The sequence below is a fragment of the Canis lupus genome, chromosome 7, assembly GCF_003254725.2.
Source record: "Canis lupus dingo isolate Sandy chromosome 7, ASM325472v2, whole genome shotgun sequence".
In the NCBI taxonomy this organism is placed as follows: Eukaryota; Metazoa; Chordata; class Mammalia; order Carnivora; family Canidae; genus Canis; species Canis lupus.
In genome coordinates this window covers 20,093,534-20,113,101 of record NC_064249.1, presented here as the reverse complement: position 1 = coordinate 20,113,101, position 19,568 = coordinate 20,093,534, and the positions used below count along the sequence as shown (strand labels likewise).

At 39.7% G+C, this 19,568-nt stretch overlaps 1 protein-coding gene across 7 annotated transcripts in view; it reads left to right on the top strand.

The window, feature by feature from the left end:
* AXDND1 (axonemal dynein light chain domain containing 1) overlaps positions 1 to 19,568 on the top strand; it is a 106,820-nt gene that overhangs the window by 79,278 nt on the left and 7,974 nt on the right. For 6 of the 7 annotated variants that reach the window (XM_025430145.3, XM_025430148.3, XM_025430143.3 and 3 more), the window contains 5 exons: positions 6,124 to 6,225; positions 8,453 to 8,557; positions 13,702 to 13,784; positions 14,703 to 14,953; positions 18,322 to 18,591. In XM_025430145.3, the coding sequence (XP_025285930.1) occupies positions 6,124 to 6,225; positions 8,453 to 8,557; positions 13,702 to 13,784; positions 14,703 to 14,953; positions 18,322 to 18,401 (621 nt within the window). In that variant the 3' untranslated portion in view covers positions 18,402 to 18,591. Of the gene's footprint in view, positions 1 to 6,123; positions 6,226 to 8,452; positions 8,558 to 13,701; positions 13,785 to 14,702; positions 14,954 to 18,321; positions 18,592 to 19,568 lie in introns of those variants that run through there. The other variant, XM_025430146.3, reaches the window with a different exon arrangement.

The window sequence follows — 19,568 nt, the reverse complement described above, 5'->3', positions numbered from 1 at the left end:
TTCATCAATATCATAAATCTTAAATTACATGGGGCTTCTGGGTAGCTCAGTAGGTTAGGCATCTGACTCTTGATTTTGGCTCAGATCATGACCTCAGGGTTGTGAGATCAAGCCCTATGTTGGGCTCCATGCTGGGCCTAGAGCCTCCTTAAGATTCTGTTTCTCCATCCCCCTCTGTCCCTCCCTCTCCCCATGAGCTCTCTCTCAAAAAAAAATCTTAAATTACAGTATGGTTTCAGAAAATTAAGTACCACAGATATGATTTTGGCTACACAACAGATCTACAGATTTAATTGAAAAAATTAAATTTGAGAACTATACAGCATCATAGAGACTTAAGAACAGAAAGGATTTTAAAGATGATTGAATTCAGCCAAACATCTGATGCATGAATCTTTGTATAACACCAACACTGGATCATTATGCCTATGTTTGAGTATCTGAAGTGGCAGAGACCTACTTTCAGAACTAGCCCATTTGTTTTGGTGAACACTGACTATTAGAACCATATTCTTTCTATTGAACTGGATGAAATATATTTCCTTGTAACTTTATCTACTCAACTGGTCCTTGTTCAGTCTTTTGGGTTGATATGAGCAAGGCTGATTTGACTTCCACATTATAGTATTCTCAACTTTCCATGTTATAGTGTTTTCCAGCATTTAAAAATAGCCATATTCAACTTAAGTCTATTTCCAGGATTTCTATTATATTCTTTTAGTCTATCTGTCCATAGGTCATAACCACAATATTTTAATTTTGAAGCACCATGATGCATTTTCATATTTGGGAGGGCCAGCCCTCTTCACTGATCTGCTTTAGGGGCTTGCATATTTATTCTTCTGTGACTCTGTAATCTACCTCTGGGAAAATATGAGTTTTAAAAACTGGGGTAATACTAAATTTATATACTAACTTAGAGCAGAGAGACTTATGCTGTTGGGGTGTTCTATCCAAAAATATAGGATGTCTACTTTTAATGCCTTTCAAAAATGTTTTATGGTTTACTCATTTTGCACATGTCTTGTAAGGTTTATTCCTGATTATTTTTTTCTATTTTATTTTATTATAAATTTTTTAAAAAGATTTATCGATTTATTTATTCATGAGAGACAGAGAGAGGCAGAGACACAGGCAGAGGGAGAAGCAGGCTCCATGCAGGGAGCCCCACGTGGGACTCGATCCTGAGTCTCCAGGATCCTGCACTGGGCTGGAGGTGGCGCTAAACTGCTAAGCCCCCCAGGCTGCCTGCCCTATTTAAAAAAAAAATTTAAATTTATGTAAGTAATCTTGACACCCCAAATGGGGCTCAAACTCATGACCCTGAGACCAAGCCAGGCACCACTATTTTTTGCTATTTTAATTGAGATCTTCTTTACCATTGTATCTTCTAAGTGGTAACTGTGTAAACATTATTGATTTCCCTATTTTAGTTTTATATTCTGTGACTTTACTAAATTATCATATTGTTTTTAGTAGCTTTTCAATAGATTCCTTTGGGTTCTCCAGATATTTAATCAAATCATCTACAGATACAGTTAATTTTACCTCTTTCTTTCAATTATTATGCCTCTAATTGTTTTTTTCTTGTTTAATGGCAATACATAATTCTTCCAATTCAGTGTTAAATAGTAGTGGTAATAGCAAGCATCTTCTTATTTATGACTTTAGCAGGAATACCTGTAGTGTTTGGAGTTGATTTTTTAATTTGATTTCTTTATTATTCCTTCAGACATCTCAGATCTTCTACCTGAGGTCACTTTCCTTCTGCCTCCATCTTTAACTTTTTCTTTAGTGAGAATTTACTGGAGGCAAACTTAATTTTTGTTTGCCTGAAACTATCTTTATTTCACCTTCATTCTGAACATTTTTGTGGGGTATACGATTCTAGAATGATACTATTTCCTCCCAGCCCATTGATGATACTATTTCTACTGTTTTCTGGATTTTATTATTTCCATATTGACAGTTGAGAATTCAGTTGTCAGTCCCTTTGAAGTTAATTCCTCTCTTCTCTTTGGCTACTCTTAAGATCTTTATGTCTTTGGCATTTTGTAGTTTCACTCTGATCCATGTGGCTGTGGAGTTCCTTTTCTCTTTAAATTTTGCTGGGGATTTCTTGGTTTCCTAAATCTTTGGTTTGTTATCTTTCATTAGATATGGAAAATTCTATAATCTCTTCAGATATCTTCTCTACTATATTTGCTCTCTCTTTTCTTTCTGGAACTCTAAATGGATATGTATTGGAATCTATCCCCATGTATTTTAACCTTATTTCATATTTTCTCTTTGCTTCTGCATTGCATCCTGAATAATTTCTTCTGGCTTATTTTCCTGTTCAGTAATCTTCTATTAAACCTTCCTGTTCAGTTTTTAAATTTATTTCAATTTCTTAAAAAGATTTTCTTTATTTATTCATGAGAGACACAGAGAGAGAAAGAAGCAGAGACATAGGCAGAGGGAGAAGCAGGCTCAATGCAGGAAGCCTGATGTGGGACTCAATCCCAGGACTCCAGGATCACACTCTGAGCCAAAGGCAGATACTCAACTGCTGAGCCACCCAGGCATCCTAGTTTTTAAATTTAGTTGTTAAAGTTCTGTTTGGTCTTTTCAAGTCTGATCATTCTTGTGATTCTCTCTTTATTCATCTTTTCAATCTCTTATTTCTTTAGTTATATAACTTTGTAAATATAACTTTGTAAATATAACTTTGTAGCCCACTTGATAATTCTAATATATGATATATCTGTATAATAATTTAATTATAAAAGTGGATAGCTACAAGCAAAAGAATGAAACTGGACCACTTGGTAAGAATGTTAATTATAAAAGTCAATAGCCACCTGCCAAAAATGAAACTGGACCACTTTCTTACACCATACACAAAAATAAATTCAAAATGGATTAAAGACCTAAATGTGAAACCTGAAACCATAAAACTCCTAGCAGAGTTCTTTAACATCAGCCATAGCAACATTTGCATAGATATGTATCCTAAAGCAAGGGAAACAAAGGCAAAAATAAACTGTTTGGACTACATCAAAATAGAAAGCTTCTGTGCAGCAAAGGGAACAATTAACAGAACTAAAAAGGAACTACTGAATGGGAGAGGATATTTGAAAAAGACATATCTGATAAAGGGTTAGTGTCCAAAATATATAAAGAACTACAACTCAATGGCAAAAAAACAAATAATCCATTAAAAAATCAGAAGACATGAACAGACATTTCTCCAAAGAAGACATGCAGATGTCCAACAGACATGAAAAGATGCTCAACATTACTCATCATCAGGGAAATACAAATCAAAACTACAATGAGAGATCACTTCACACCTCTCGAATGGCTAAAATAAAAAATACAAGGAACAAGAAGTGTTGGCAAAGATGTAGAGAAAAAGGAACCCTTGTGCATGGTAGGAATGCAAACTGGTGTAGCTGCTGTGGAAAACATATGGAGGTTCCTCAAAAATGAAAACAATACTTCTGAAACTAATAATACATTATATATTAATTAATTGAATTTAAATAAAAAAATAAGAGATATGGAAAAAATTAAAAACAAGACTACTATGCGATCCAGTAATCCCACTACTAGATATTTAATGAAAGAATATGAAAACACAAACTTGGAAAGATATATGTACCCCTTTATTTATTGTAGCACTATTTATAATAGCCAAACTATGGGAGTAGCCCAAGTGTCCATCAATAGATGAATGGATAAAGATGATATTGTACACACACACACACACACACACACACACACACCAATATTACTCAGCTATAAAAAAGAATGAAATCTTGCCATCTGCAACAACATGGATGATCTAGAGAATGATGCTAAGTGAAATAAGCCAGTCAGAAAGACAAATACCATATGATTTCACTCATATGTGGAATTTAAGAAACAAATGAACAAAGAAAAAGAAACTAGAAAAACAGACTGTTAATTAACTATAGAGAACAAACTATTGGTTGCTGGAGTGGAGGTGGGTGAATGGGTGAAATAGGTGAAGGGGATTGTGAATACACTTATCACAATGAGCACTGAGTAATGTATAGGGCTGTTGAATCACTATATGGTAAATATAACACTGTGTGTGAGGGGCACCTGGGTGGCTCAGTGGTTAAGCGTCTGCCTTTGGCTCAGGTCCTGATCCCAGAGTCCTGGATTGAGTCCCTTATCAGGTTCCTGGCAGGGAGCCTGCTCCTCCCTCTGCCTATGGCTCTGCCTCTCCCTCTGTGTCTCTCATGAATAAATACATAAAATCTTAAAAAAAAAAAACAACCCTATATGTTAATGGTACTGGAATTAAATAGATAAATAAATAAAAAGAATGCTAATTATATCATTATTTATAATAGCAAAATACAGATCTTCCTTGGCTTATGTTGCAGTTATATCCCAATAAAAACATTGTAAGTTGAAAATATTGGAAGTCAAAAATGTATTTAACACACCTAACCTACCCAACATCATCGCTTACCCTAGCCCACCTTCAACGTGCTCTGAACACTTATATTAGCCTACAGTTGGACGAAATCATGTAACAAAGCCCATTTTACAATAAAATGTTAACTATCTCATGTAATTCATTTTTTTGTTTGTTTTAAATATTTATTTATTGGGGGATGGGGCAGAGGAAGAGAATCTTCCAAACAGATTCACTACTGAGTTTGAAGCCTGATCCCATGACCCCTGAGATCATGACATGAGCTGAAACCAAGAGTCCACACTCAACCAACTGAGCCACCCAGGCACTCCTGAATATCTCATGTAATTCATTGTATATTGTATTGAAAGTGAAAAACAGAATGGTTGTAAGTGTATCAGTTGGTTATTCTTGTGATCACATATGGCTGACTAGAAGGTGTGGGTCACTGCCACTGCCCAGAATCATGAAAGAGGGTTGAATCACACATTGTTAGCCTGGGAAAAGATTAAAATTCAAAATTCAAAGTAGGGTTTCTACTTAATGTTTACCATTTTTGTACCAATGTAAAGTTGAAAAATTTTAAGTTAAACCATCATAAATTAGGGACCATCTGGACTGGACAATATAAATGTTCATCAGTAGGGGATTGGTTTGATAAAAGCAGATTATAGAATGTAAAAAAGATGATTATCTCATTTAATTAAAATGTTTATGTATATATAAAGCAGTCTAGAAGAATAAGGTCAGCAAACTGATAGAAGTTGTTACCTTTGAGAGTTGAGATTCTTAATTTGAATTGCTTAAATATTTTATAGCACTATCAGGAAAAAATTTTCATTTGGTAAAAATATCCCAATATATTGTTAATATTTTTCCATACCATGTACATATTTTTACAGCATAATTTAGAATTGCTATAAGATATCTTGTATGGTTTATATCCTAATTTATTTATGTATATGTATTTTCCTTTTGAGGGCATTGAAGTTATTTTTAGCTTCTGTTTTTTTGTTTTTTGTTTTTTTAAGATTTAATTTATTTATTTGAGAGTGAGTGAGAGAGCACAAGCAGGAGGGAAAGGCAGAGGGAGAAGGAGGAGCAGGCTCCTTGCTGAGCAGGGAGCCTGACTTGGGGCTTGATTTCCAGGACTCCAGGGGCATCATATCCTCCAGGAAACCTTCCTGACCAACCCTCTCTTTTATCCACATCTACTACCATAGATTAGGTGCTCCTACCATGTGACTATATGTATCCATAGTATTTTCCTGTCCACTAAATTGTAAACTTCTTAAGGACAGGGGCCATTTTTTTTTTTTTTTTTACAGGGGCCATTCTTATTCATCTTTTTGTCTTTATCCCCAGCACAGTGTCCAGTTGTAAGATTAGTGCTCATTAAATACCTTTGAATTGGGATCCCTGGGTGGCTCAACAGTTCAGCGCCTGCCTTTGGCCCAGGGCATGGTCCTGGGATCCCGGGATCAGATCCTGCCTCAGCCTCCCTGCATGGAGCCTGCTTCTGCCTCTGTCTGTGTCTCTGCCTCTCTCTCTCTCTGTTTTTCAAGAGTAAATAAATAAAATCTTAAAAAAATAAAAAAATAAATACCTTTGAATGAATAATCAGTATTACTACTAAATTATTCCTATGCACTACGCTGTTATTGTACTATTTTTTTTTTATCTCACAGGATTTTGTTAAAGAATTAATTGAACGTGAAATAGATGGGCCTTTTAGAAAGGAGGAAGAAGAAAGCACAAATGATTTTGAGATGGAAACAGAAAAAGAAGAGGTAAGATGATTTAGTATTATGTTTTCCTTTCCTTCTATATTTTTGTATTTTTATTTTTATTTGTTTTAAGATTTTATTTATTCATGAGAGACAGAGAGGCAGAGACACAAGCAGAGGGGGAAACAGGCTCCGTGTGCAAAGCCCGATGCAGAACTCGATGCCAGGGCCCTGGGATCATGCCCTGAGCCAAAGGCAGATGGTCAACCACTGAGCCACCCAGGTGCCCCTCCCTTTATATTTTTAAAGAATATGTATATAGGTATTGAGGCACCTGGGTGGCTCAGTCAGTTAAGTGTCTGACTTTTGATTTTGGCTTAGGTCATGATCTCAGGGTTGTGAGATTGAGCCCCATGTTGGGCTCCGTGCTGAGCATAGAGCCTTCTTAAGATTCTCTCTCTCTCTCTCTCTCTCCCTTTCCCTCTGCACCTCCCTCTACTCATGTTCTCTTTCTAAATGAATAAAATACATAAATAAAATCTTAAAAGAATATGTATATAGGTACTATTGAAAATAGGAATAGGTCATCTGGAATAAACATTTCAACTCCCTCCCCTTTTTCATATAGATTTAACCATACCTGAGACATCCTTATCTCTTCATTTTGCAGGGTCGGGTTGTCCTTCTTTTCGAAATCCAGTCACTTTCCATCAGCCTCATTCACACTGTACTCGTATTACATACACAGTCCACCTCTCACTCTGATGTTGTTTCTTTGTCCTTACATTACCAGATTTTTCAAATAGTAGTTTAAAGTCTATGTGTCCACTTCTTTTTTTTTTCAAGTGGACTCCAACATGGGGCTTGCACTCACAACTCTGAGATCAAGATCTGAGCTAAGGGGTGCCTGGGTGGCTCAGTCAGTTAAGCATCTGCCTTCTATGTGGAACGAGATCCCTGGGGTTCTGGGATGGAGCTCCTCGTTGGGTTTCCTGCTCATCAGGGAGCCTGCTTCTCCCTGTCCCTCTGTCCCTACCCCTGCCCATGTTCTCTTTCTCTCTCTCACTCTCTCAAATACATAAATAAATAAATAAAATCTTAAAAAAAAGAAGATCTGAGCTGAGATCCAGAATCATATACTTAACTGATTGAACCACCCAGATGCCCAGGTACCCCTGTGTTTTCTTCTTCAGTTCCCATTCTGGGCTGCCTTTCCCCCTCCTTCCAGGCCCATCTCCACACCTCCCTTCTCCTTACCCTGTCTCTATGCCTGCTAGAGCATTCATAGTGATAACAACCCTTCCTAGGGCACTTGTAGTAATAATGAAAATACAATGATAACTACCAATAATTGAGTGTCTACCGTGAGCTACATGTTTGCACGTGTTATCTCTTATCTACACAACTTTAAGGTAAAAATGATAACCCAATTTTACAGTTAAGTAAATTGAAGCTCAGAAAGGTTGACTGACTTATCCTAAGTCACAAAGCTGTAAGTGGCAGAACCAGCATTCAAAACAGATTAGTCTGGCATGAGAACCTTGCTACTCCCTGGATTGACTACTACTGTCTTCAGCTCTCAAAACTCAAGATCACCTCTTGATCCTGATGTTTCTTCTCTGTGAATAGTTTAAATGTTGGCATGATCCCAGGCTGTGACCTAGGTCCTAGAGTCACTGTACATGCTAGATGGCAGAAGAAAAATCTTATACAATACCTAAGCCTCTTTTGACCAGCATTTTCTGTTTTATTTCTGGTATAGTACGTGGCATAGTGAAGGCGCAGAATAAATGGAAAACAGTGTTATCCAGCCACTAAAGTCTGTTGCATCTTTTAAATGTGTTATGCATTCCCTCTTTCCCTCCTTTTCTGGCCTTAGTTCTGGCCCTCTCCTCTCTATGTTACAAACTCTTGTTCAGTCTTCAGATATAACTTCCTCTGTAAAAAATTCCCTAAGTGTCGAGGCAGAAACTCGGGCCCTTTTCTGGGTGTACACAGCTCTGGGAACGCACTTCTTTGCCAACACTAATCATGCATACCATAGTTATTTTCTGGTCCATCTCTCATGTGCTCTGAATTCCTGGGGTTGGGAAGAAATCCTCTTTGTTTTTCTCACACTTGTCTCTCCTGGTCTCCATTTCCCCATCCCCGCTAATTTCTCACACAGTGTTTGCTGTAAGTCTTGGAAAATGACTGAAGCAAATGGAAGATTAAAAGCTCCAGGCAGCTTGGCATGCTGCTGTGTCACACTGCAGCTCACTAATTGGCCCTTCGTGTTTCTGTGCCCTAGAAGCCTTCAACATCTACAGAGGAGGAAAAACTCATTCGAGTAATTGAAAAAGATGAAAATGTTCATTCCAAGCCTCTTTTTGGAGCAGATGTGTTTTCTTCCTGGGTATGTATCTGAAACCCAAGTAGGAAATTCAAAGAGAAAAAAGCTAAGAAATTTAACATTATGTAAAAATGATACCGATAACATGTCTTTTGGCTCCAGGAGGACCAGGAGCTCCTACATAATACATTTTTTCAGATTATTTTTTTTTCCCAGCATCATCCCTAAAAATTCTTGTTTTTTTGGTTTTATTTTGTGTGTATTTTACCATAACTTTATAAAAACTTCTCATTCTCTTCTTTAAATCTCATTTTAAAATCAGCATTTCAATTGCCTTCATTAATTTAACAATATCTTGGTCAAAGTTTGACCTATTTATTTGAATGTATTCATTCTGCAGACTCTATTGAGAGTTGCAATAAGCATCTACCTCCAACCACAAGAGTTACCGGGAAGTTGGAAACCTTTGGAAACTCAGCAGGAAAACAGACTTAACATTCTTCCACAGAAAGTTCTAGGACCTCGGTAGACTTCAGTCAGTTCTAGAATGATATGTCTCTCTGTAAAGGATGTCATGCCTTCATCCCATTAATCCCCTGAAATGGTATATAACACTTTTGTGTTTATGTTTATACTGTGTGTTTCCTTGCAAGGGCAGGGTGTGTGTACCAGAAATCCATAGACTTACTCAGATTTTTCAGCCCCAAAGTTAAGAACCATTTCATTGTTAGAGATCTGATCCACTGAGTAGACAGTGGCATGTATTGGTGGAGGGGAGCTGTGGTGAGGGTAGCAGTGGACAACAGCTGGAGGACTGAGGCAGATTGCAGAGATGTGTGTTCAGGGAGCCTGTGGGAAATAGGCTCTACCTCTTATAAAAAGAATGAGGAGAAACATGCGGAGAGTCAGGCAGGCGCTGGCAAATTGGGATGAGACTAGTGCTGAGAGGGGTTGCAATCACTTTCTCCCCAAGTTATGCCTTTTCCACAAGTTTTTAATATAATATGTTAATCTATTGGTCTTTAAGACTGCATGAGGCAAGGATGTAAGAGTAAGCAGGGCTGTGAGACATGTAAGGGAAAGGAGATGAAGGGTAGCACCATTTAATCTGCTAACCAACCCCCCAATCCCACCCAGAGCCTTTCTGCCTCAGATTTTCTCCCCTGCTGTGCCATCCAGGCCAGGAGTCAGGGCTCAAATCTCCCTGATCCCCAAGCCAGGCAGGAAGCAGGCCAGAAAACAGCCTGTGGCCAGGGGAAAACCGAGGGCACGGTGCTTGTCTTGGATGGTGGGTGCCTCCTGCCCCAGGATACCCCCTTTCCATCTGACACAGTGTGATGCCATGTGACTAGCTCACCAAGGACGATGTGGCCCAGCAAGTCTGTCTGTCTCTAGGCTTTGGAAATTTGCTAATGCTGTGTCATGACTGAGGATGGAACTGTTTATATTCTCATTGACTGTAAGGTCCACAGAATGGACGAACGTGCCAGCTGGATGTATAACTACTTCCGAGTTCCCGGAGGGAAAGAAGAATCACATCCATCCTATGGGTGGTGGCTTGAACACTCACAGCAGAAAGGGATCACCAGGTGGTCACACCGAAAGGGCCCAATCATACTAGGCCGGTAGAGACAAGGTTGATATTTGGGGATGTTGGTACCCAGAGGATGAAGATTCCTTTAACTGGCTTGTGAGGTCAGAGATGGGCAGATGTGGAGCTGGGGAAGGGCCGTCTTGATTTGGACAGTGCTGAGGGCCAGTAGGAGCTGGTGGGGCCTATGCTCTTTGTCCTTGTCATTCACAAAAAGACTGGGGCTCCCTGAGGGTGCTTGTGAGGTTTCAAAAGTTCTACTGTAAGTTTTCCCTGTACTTTTGTTTGCTTGTTTCTCCCCTTTATTTATCTCTTCTTTGGACAGACAGCTTCTTATGTTCCTGAGAACATAAATAACCATGTCACAGGGATACAGGTCCAAGGCTCCAGACCTATCAGGCAGCTGCATGCTCTCTTGCTGGCCTAAAAACACAACACCCCGGAAGCAGTACATTTGATTAACCCTGGGGAAGGAAAGAAAACAGGAAGGGATCGGGAAGCAGAAAGCCTGCAGTATGCAAGTATAACTTGTCACACCCCTGGGAAGTGAGTTGTAAAACTGCAGAGCCCGAGGAGTTAGAGGGGTCCCAGGTTTCTGGTGAGGAGTAGCTCCAGACCGCTAGAAAGCTCGGGGCCTGAGCATGGAGAATTCTAGTTACTCTTTGTATCCTGTCCTGCAGATGACTCTGATACAAGGTCTTCTGGGGGCTGAGATATATGAGTGACACCACTCAGCAGGAGTGGTGGGAAATCACCATCAGCTAGGGCAGACTGATAGCCTGGCCTCTTAAGCTTGGGCTTCATTGATACCATCACCTGATGCCCTAGTGTCCACCCTAATGGGGCTGCACCATTCAGGATCCCAAACACTCCTCAGTTACCTGGGAGTTAGGGCTTTATAGGAATTCCTGATGGTTGTACTCAAAGTGGGCTTGATGTATATAACATGGCGGTATGCCTGATTCACTGTGAACCCAGGTCCTGTTGGGCAGCACTGACTTTGCCGCTGCCCTTCCTGAGAGAAGGCCACTCTGCCTTCAGATGCAGCCCAGTTCAATCAGTTCTGGAAACTTGTGGCCCAGTACTGCTGGTGGCCCTCTCTGAATCACAATCATTCCGGCAGGACCAGCAGCCAGAACTGTTTAACATCTCATCTGGCTGGAGGAGATAGGGGATGATTAAACCGGTCAGCTCTCCCCGAGGCTACCAGAAATGCTCAGAGTTACATGGGCCCCTGTTTGCTGCTGCTTGCCTGCATGAGTATGGTTGCCTACAGCTCTGCTGCCCCTTCTGGCTCATCGTCATGCCATAGATTCTGTCTATTAAAGAGTTATAAGTGTATAAGGGAGATAGAAGATTTTGCTGGATCACCTGTGGACTCCCAAGGAAGGATGAACAGAGGCCAGACCTGGGGGCATCTAGTATTTTTAACATAAGATTAGACATTCTGCCCTTCCTTCTGTTATTGGGCTGAAGGTGGCCCTTAGAGGTCTTTGTTTCCCTCTCACAGTATCGTGTATACCAGAACAGCGACTAATTTACCTATTTTATTTATTTTATTTTATTTTATTTTATTTTATTTTATTTTATTTATTTTTTAAATTTACCTATTTTAAAACAGCAACTGGGAAGGGACCTTGGAATTGGTGGTTCTAGAAAATATGTCCAAAGCTGATGGGGCACTATGTCAGTGCTGAGAGTTGTATGCCACAGAGCTCGGCCTGGAGCCAGAGCCTCCTTAAGATAGTTCCAAACCTAGAGATACTGTCCAGTTGAGAGCCGATCAGTAGAGCCAAGCCTGAGGAAGACCAAGTTAGAAAGGCCAAGGACAGAATTGGAGTCAGAGACCAAGCGCAAAGCTACAGCAGATTGGCACGAACAAGGAAGGTCCAATGCCATGAGGCCTGTGTTAACTACTAATAGCCAGCCCACTATTAACTGGAAGCCTTACAGATAACATAAACAGTCAATCAACACATGTTTTGTATGTTGTTTGTATTATGTACCATATTCTTACAACACAATAAGCTAGAAGAAAGGATATGTTATTAAGAAAATCATAAGGAAGAGAAAATATGTTCATAGCCCTGGACTGTAAATTATCCATGTATAAGTAAGCGGACATGTGCAGTTCAGACCCATAGAGTTCAGGGGTACACTATATATCTGTTGAATGAGTGTGGAGAAAGTCTAAAGGCTTAAGTGTACACAGAGTACAGTTCTGATTTACTCTGATTTCTACCTATCAAGTTGTTTCATACAGCTATAAACCTTGTGTGGAATTCCAGTTCTAGAAGTCTCTGCTCTGAAAACTTTTCTTTTGAGTTCAAAGAACAAATAAGTTAGTGGCGTGTGCTGCATAGGCACAGCCACATCACTTGCTGCTCTTCCAGGCTGGACAATGATCACATTTACTTTCCAGACAAACTCCTCAAGAAACGGCAGCAAAACAGAAAGAGGAGAATAGGTGATGAGGGGGGAAATAAGAGAGTAGAAGAGTGAAGAGTAAAAGTGAACTTTTTTTTTTTAAAGTGAACATTTTTAACATAGTTTCTTTTCTCTGGTTTTCTTTTAGAAAAAGCTAGCATCGTGCAATGGGATGTGTGGTTGAGAATGAAGAGGCCTAGATGAGGGTTTTGTTTTAACCTGCTAGATCCTTCTGTAAGGATGGCAGGCTGCCTACCCTCTTTGAGCTCCCTTTCCATCAATAATGTGGGGCTTACTTTTTACATGCCTCAGGCTGGGAAGCATGGATAAATGAGTTTTTAAATACAGTTCTGGGCAAAAAAGGGTTTAAGGGGAGTGGAGGGTCCAGGCTCCCAGTTACGGAATGAATGAGTCACGGGGATGAAAGGAATATAGGGAATATAGCCAATGGCATGTAATAGTGCTGTATGGTGACAGGTGGTAGCTACACTTGTGGTGAGCATAGTATAATGTTTAGATTTGTCCAATCAGCATGTTGTACACCTAAAAATAATGTAACATTGTGTGTCAGCTATACTTCAATTTTTTAAAAAGTGCACAGTTCTGGGAAAATGTTATATTTATTTTTAAATATGCTTATAATTTTGGTTTTCTAAATACTTTCTTTTACCTTCCCTTTATTTTGTTTCATAGAATGTATTTAAAATCAAAATAAATGAAAGAGGTGTTTTTTTGTCATGTTTTCACTGCCTTGATGTTTATGAAGTTCCCTAAGGAACTGAAAGATCTGATTGGATTTTGCAATGTTATGAGCATAGTGAAGTCAATTATTAAGAAAAATATAATCTCCTTGATCATTATTTGATTTATTATAGGAACATGTTTACCCTTCTCTTTTATTTTTAGATCTTTTCTTATTTCTTTTTGTTAATATTGTTTTCCCTGAGTCTTTACAGTTCTAGGCAATTTTCTATCCACTTGTAATATGAATAATTTGAAAGATGGTATGCTATGTGCCACAGATAGTCCCTATTCTTTTTTGGTGTTAAGATTGTGCTTAATCATCTACTATATAAATATAGGTAGTAGAAAAAATATTCTGGAAGACTTGGTCTAGAACCTCCTGAAGAAGTAGAGGATTAATTGCTGGGATTCTCAGTTTATTCATCATGTACATTTCCTTCGTCAGAGAGAATCAGCTAATCAAGGAACATTGGCCCCAAAGTATCTTGAAGCAATGGCTATAATTGAACGCACACAGGAGAAGTTAATGTGAGTATGAGGCACGACAATGGGAATTACAGAGATTGCTGACTGGGAATTTTGGCTGAGAAATCCTCACTTCTTGGCTTACCTTTGTTTCTTCTGCTTCCCTTATTCTCACTAGTGGGATGAATATCTCCAAATCTTCTGCTGGAGGCAATGCATTCTGCCTTTCTCATAGGAACATCCATCCTCCCCCACAGTGGAGACGGAGGAAGTGAAAGTGTGTGTGTGTGCATGTGTGTGTGCGTGTGTTTGTGTGTGTGTGTGTGTGTGTGTGTGGAGGCGGGGAAAAGGGTGTTAGAAGTGACCTATCCACTGTGTTTCTAAGAGATGAGCTAGAGACATACATGGAACTGGGAGAAACTACTCTATGCAAGAAAGAATGCTACATAACCCAAAGAGTAGGAAGAGCGATATCGTTAGGATGGTTAAGAACGCTAAGAGAAGAGCATATCCATGTAGATATATAACATGTGCTCTAGGAATCAAGAAGCACATTTCAAACTGGTTTTCTTGATTGTAAAATCTGGTTTTAGAGATGCTGGCCAAGAAGGGACATTCTTGGATTTAGTTTGTTGGATCACATCAATGAAGACAAGCCAAGATTAGCTACTGAAAAGGAGTTCCTTGGCTATTGCTGGAGAATTCCAAATACCCAGAGGTCAGATTTCACTGAGAGATGATAAACATGTTGCATTCTTAAATCATAGCATGACTACCATGCTGACATTATTATCCAGGGTAGCATCCCAGACCCCAGTTCTTGGCTGAGGATGTATGCTGCTGCTTCCCTTATTTGTACTTTTCAGATGCTGTTAGCTAATTCTACTGCCTCTTCTAGACAATGAGTTTCTATATGTGAAAGATACTTTTTCAGACCTTTCCATTTTGTTGTGTTTCTCTGGACTCTATTCTCCACATCAGAGAGGTTGAAAACAGAGCCACACAAGCAGAAGAGAAGTTCGAGGAGGCAAATGAGAAACTTCATTATACCCTTATAAGAAATAAAGAACTGGAGAGGGAATTAGAGGATATTTTGATGAGGTCTAAAAAGAAGGAGTCTGAAGGAGGAGTAGAAGAAGAAAATAAAGGAGAAAAAGAAGATGATGAAGAAGAAGGCAATGAAGAAGAAGAAACCAGGCCACTAGAACATTCTCAAAAATCTCTAAAGAAAGGTGAGGTTTCCTTTATCACTTTTCTTTACTTAGGTTGTATTTATGAAACAAAACATGTTTGGGTAACAAATATCTTAGAAGAATATTAATATCTTTAATGCTGATTTACTGGTTCATATTTTTCATAGGAATGCACACACATCTAACTACATAACTGTCTTATTCAGACAACTCACAAAAAGAAAACCAAATGACTAACAATTGTGGATAATCAACTAACATAAGATACAAATTATACTTCTAAAACTGGCAAAGATTTTTAAAATCAAAAGAATATAATACTGGGCAGAAAGGGCAAACTGCTGGTTTGTTTTACAGATAATACTTGTGGGTGTACAGACATATAACTTTTTCAGAAAATAAGAGTATGTACAGATATCTCTTAAAAGCATGCATATACTTTGACCTAATAATTTTACTACTGAGAATCTAGTCCAAGGAAATAATCCTAAGCACAGGAAAAAAGATTAATGCACAAAGATGTTCAGTGTATCATTGTATATAATAGAAGCAGCCTGCCTCTCCGAACATGGAAGAGAGGTTAAATAAATTATGTTATACTAATATACTTGAATATTATACTACTATTAAAATGGTTTATAATGACATGGGAAATTTTATTTATTTATTTATTTATTTATTTATTTATTTATTTATTTATTTATTTATGTGAGAGAGAGAGAGAAAGAGAGAGAGATAGAAGACATGAGCAGAGGGAGGGGCAGAGGGAGAGAGAAACCAAGCAGACTCCACACTGAGCACAAAATCTGACACAGGGCTCGATCTCAGAACCCTGAGCCGAAACCTAGAGTCACCCAGGCACTCTGGACATTCTTTTTTTTTTTTTTAAAGATTTTATTTATTTATTCATGAGAGCACAGAGAGAGAGAGAGAGAGAGAGGCAGAGACACAGGCAGAGGGAGAAGCAGGAGAGAGAGAGAGAGAGAGAAAGGCAGAGACACAGGCAGAGGGAGAAGCAGGCTCCATGCAGGGAGCCCGACGTGGGACTCGATCCCAGGTCTCCAGGATCACATCCTGGGCTGAAGATGGTGCTAAACTGCTGAGCCACCAGGGCTTCCGAACTCTGGACATTCTTATGTTTAAATATCAAATGCAAGAAAACAGTAATATGCCACTTTTTTAAAGCTAGAAAAGAGAGCAGAAGGAAATTGTATCCAAAATATTGATAAACATTGTCTCTGGTTGATGGAGATTTATGGGAAATTTTGACTTTGGTTTTTGGTACTTGTTTGATTTTCTTTCTCCCTTCCTTCCTTCCTTCCTTCCTTCCTTCCTTCCTTCCTTCCTTCCTTCCTTCCTTCCTTCCTTCCTTCCTTCCTTCCTTTCTTTTTTAAAGATTTTATTTATTCAAGAGAGGCAGAGAGAGAGAGGCAGAGACACAGGCAGAGGGAGAAGCAGGCTCCGTGCAGGGAGCCCAATGTGGGACTCGATCCCGGGACTCTGGGATCATGCCCTGAGCCAAAGGCAGATGTTCAACTGCTGAGCCACCCAGGCATTCCCTTGTTTGATTTTCTATGACGAAAATAGTCACCATTATTCTATAGGAAAAGGAATTGAACTCTTTATTTTCTTACCTCTAATTAGTGTAATAACCTGCCCTCAAGCAATTCTCAGTATCCCCAGGATTGGAGGACTGTTTTTGATTTTTGCTTTCACCTTCAAACTGTGACCACAGTCTGTTCCCAGGACTACTCCTGGTGCAAGAGATGGTACAGGGAAGATAGCTACTTCTGGTTTTCTCTGTCAGCCCTACCTTCACCTGTATCCCCAGCAAAAGCAGTAGGTTGGCCAGTGCCCCACAGTCTCCCACCCAGATATGGTATATCTGTACTGTCACCATACTGAACTCACTTTCTCTCCTTCTGTTGACTCTCAACTGGTAAAATGCTAATTACTCCAAGTGTGAGAATCCTTTAACTTTAGGTTTAAATAATATGTGAGATAGTTTTCATGGATTAAAGAATTTTCATCTCACACTGTATAATTTTATCCTGTAGTTGAAAACTAGACTTTTTCCAGATTACAGAAAAATAAATATGCAAAAGGCCTACATGTTAAACTGGAGAGGTTACCTCAATATGTAATGAGTGACTTTATTTTCATCCATTTCCATAAAGATCTTGGGGGCAAGGTTAAATCCAGGATAAAAATATTAATAATTTTAAGTAGAGGGTAACTATGTACAGTTAGTCCACAACCTATAAACAAACAATTATCTACACAAACATAACCACCCTTCCCCCTCCTTCCAAATACCCCCTCAAAGTCATGGCCAAGGGGCTCAGAGGTTCTTTCTGCAAAGCGTAGGAGAATTGGCTCCTAAGCCAGGAATTTCCAACACCATGCAGGAGACCTGAACATTTTCCCCAGGAGATCCATAAGTTGGGCATTCTAGGGTTAGCAGGCAGCTCCTTTGAACAATGCAAACTCTCTAGAGCAACATGAGACTCATATGGGCATATGCAGCATAATGTTTGTGTGACTTAGAGCATGAGATCACCTTTCTCTTGAGACTTGTGCAGTGAAGGATGGACAGTAGTATACAGTAAAGGAGGGAGGCCTGTGGATGCTGGGCAAGGGGAAGATCTGGGCAGAGCAGAAGACATATTTTTCTTTTGTATCAGTATTTTTGATAACTAGCAAATCACTGTGCTCTGAGCTGTGAATGAAGACAGGAATTGAGAGGGAAGTTTACAAAGAATAGTGGCTTAGTCTCTGATCTCAGTGAAGCCTATGGTTAGGAGCTAGGAGGAGGGAGATACATTGAGAGCAAGACAAGGGCATAAACGAGATGACTAAATGTGGGATGGAGGTGGCAGCAGCCAGTGGGAAGCATTCAAAGTGAGAAGCTGGGTGGCATGGAGCAGCCAGGGAGAGCTGGCTTGTTGGCGGGAGGCCTCCTGCACCCATCCTGAAAGTCAGGGTTGAGTAGGGAGTGCACAGGAGAACGGGAGAAGGACCAGGAAACAGAACAGAAGTGCAGGACTGGATGTGGGAGGATTCTGGATACTAGCTCTATTTGAAAAAAAAAAATTTCCCACCAAGCTCAAGATATGCATAGAAAGGAAGAAGGAAAATTTTTTTTTTTCCTGTTTCTCTATTCTCCTTGACCACCTCTTTTCTAGGACCCAGAACTCAGGTTACTGATTGACCACACCTTACCTTTGGGAAAATGCATTCTGAATCTCAGGAACCAACTTAAGAGTCAATTTGGGGCACATTGCCTGTTTGTGGCTTGGGAGTTACTCAGGCAGAATGGAATTTTTAAAATACTTTGTAAAGTTAAAAGTCTTTAGTTAATATTAGGTACTGTTGCTATAATCCTCTAATTGTTTTTGTCTTTTCAGAGGGACAGCCCAAGGAGGGTCCTCTCAACCCTAAATCCAGAAGCCGGACTAAATCCAATTATAAGATCAAACTCAAGTAGCATCCTTAGAGTGCTGGGCTTCATCGTGGCTCCCAACATGTGTCTCAATTGGTGGGACTCCCTGTGCAGCAGCTACTGGAAAAGCTACGACATATGACCTAAGAACATTTTCTTTTTAAAAATCACAGTGATGGCTGTAGGATATAAGTGTATTAGCTTATTTCCCAGATTAAAAATAGCTTGTGCAATAGTTTCCTAGCCTTTTCAAGTGATTTCTAAACAGAGGTCTGTGGAAAGTGCCAGTTACTGTCAAGAAACTAGTGCTTTTTGAAGACTGAGTTCTAAAGGAGAGTGGCAAAGGAAAAGCAATATTTTTTCAATTTAAAAGAGAGGAGCCTAATAATACTCTTGGGTTTTGGTAGCATTTTCAGAGTTCTTATGATTTCAGACATTTTTATGATTTATTTGATTTTTAAAATAACCCTACAAAGTAGGTGGAGGAGATGCTGTTATCCCCACTTCTCAGAAATTGAAACTGAGGGCCCCAAATGGTTATGAGAATCCCCAAGGTCACAGAACTGATGGGTGTCAGAGCCTCCTGCTTACTGGATCCTGTGTCTGGATGTTTGACAGTGGTGATGGGTCACCAGGGCACTGCTCAGATAGTTTCCTTCACAGGGAAAGGATGGAGGATGTTACTGAAATTTAAGAATGTTGCTGAAGATTCACCCAGAATCTCCATTTTTTTTGCTTTCATCGCCTCGCTTATGGCGTTTGTGCTAGGAGAGATCAAGCACTCTGCTCAACTGTCCAGACAAAGGTGTACTAACCTCACTTCCATGGAGCTGGCCTGACCCTTCAGGAGAGGGTGATGGGTTTCATCACACTCCTCTGTGCTCCCCCTGTCTCAGCAGTGACATGTTCTATGCCCCTGGTGAGCCGAGTGGTAGTGTTTCAAAGTGCATACCATAGTGTGCTCAGGGTCCTTAGGGAGTTTGGTGAGCAAGCCCCACGCCTGGCTCTTCACCACATACCCAGCCCTACTCTGCACTTGTGGGCATTGTGTGATTCTGTCCCCAGAGGTCTAGTTCTACACTGTGGTCCTGTTGACTTGACATTGGTCAAATCCTTTGTCAGGTGCTTTCTGGCACATGTTCACTGGGCTTTCCTCTTGTTCTTGGCCTTTCTTAGCTGGAGATCAGTAGCTCATATATTATTACCTGGATA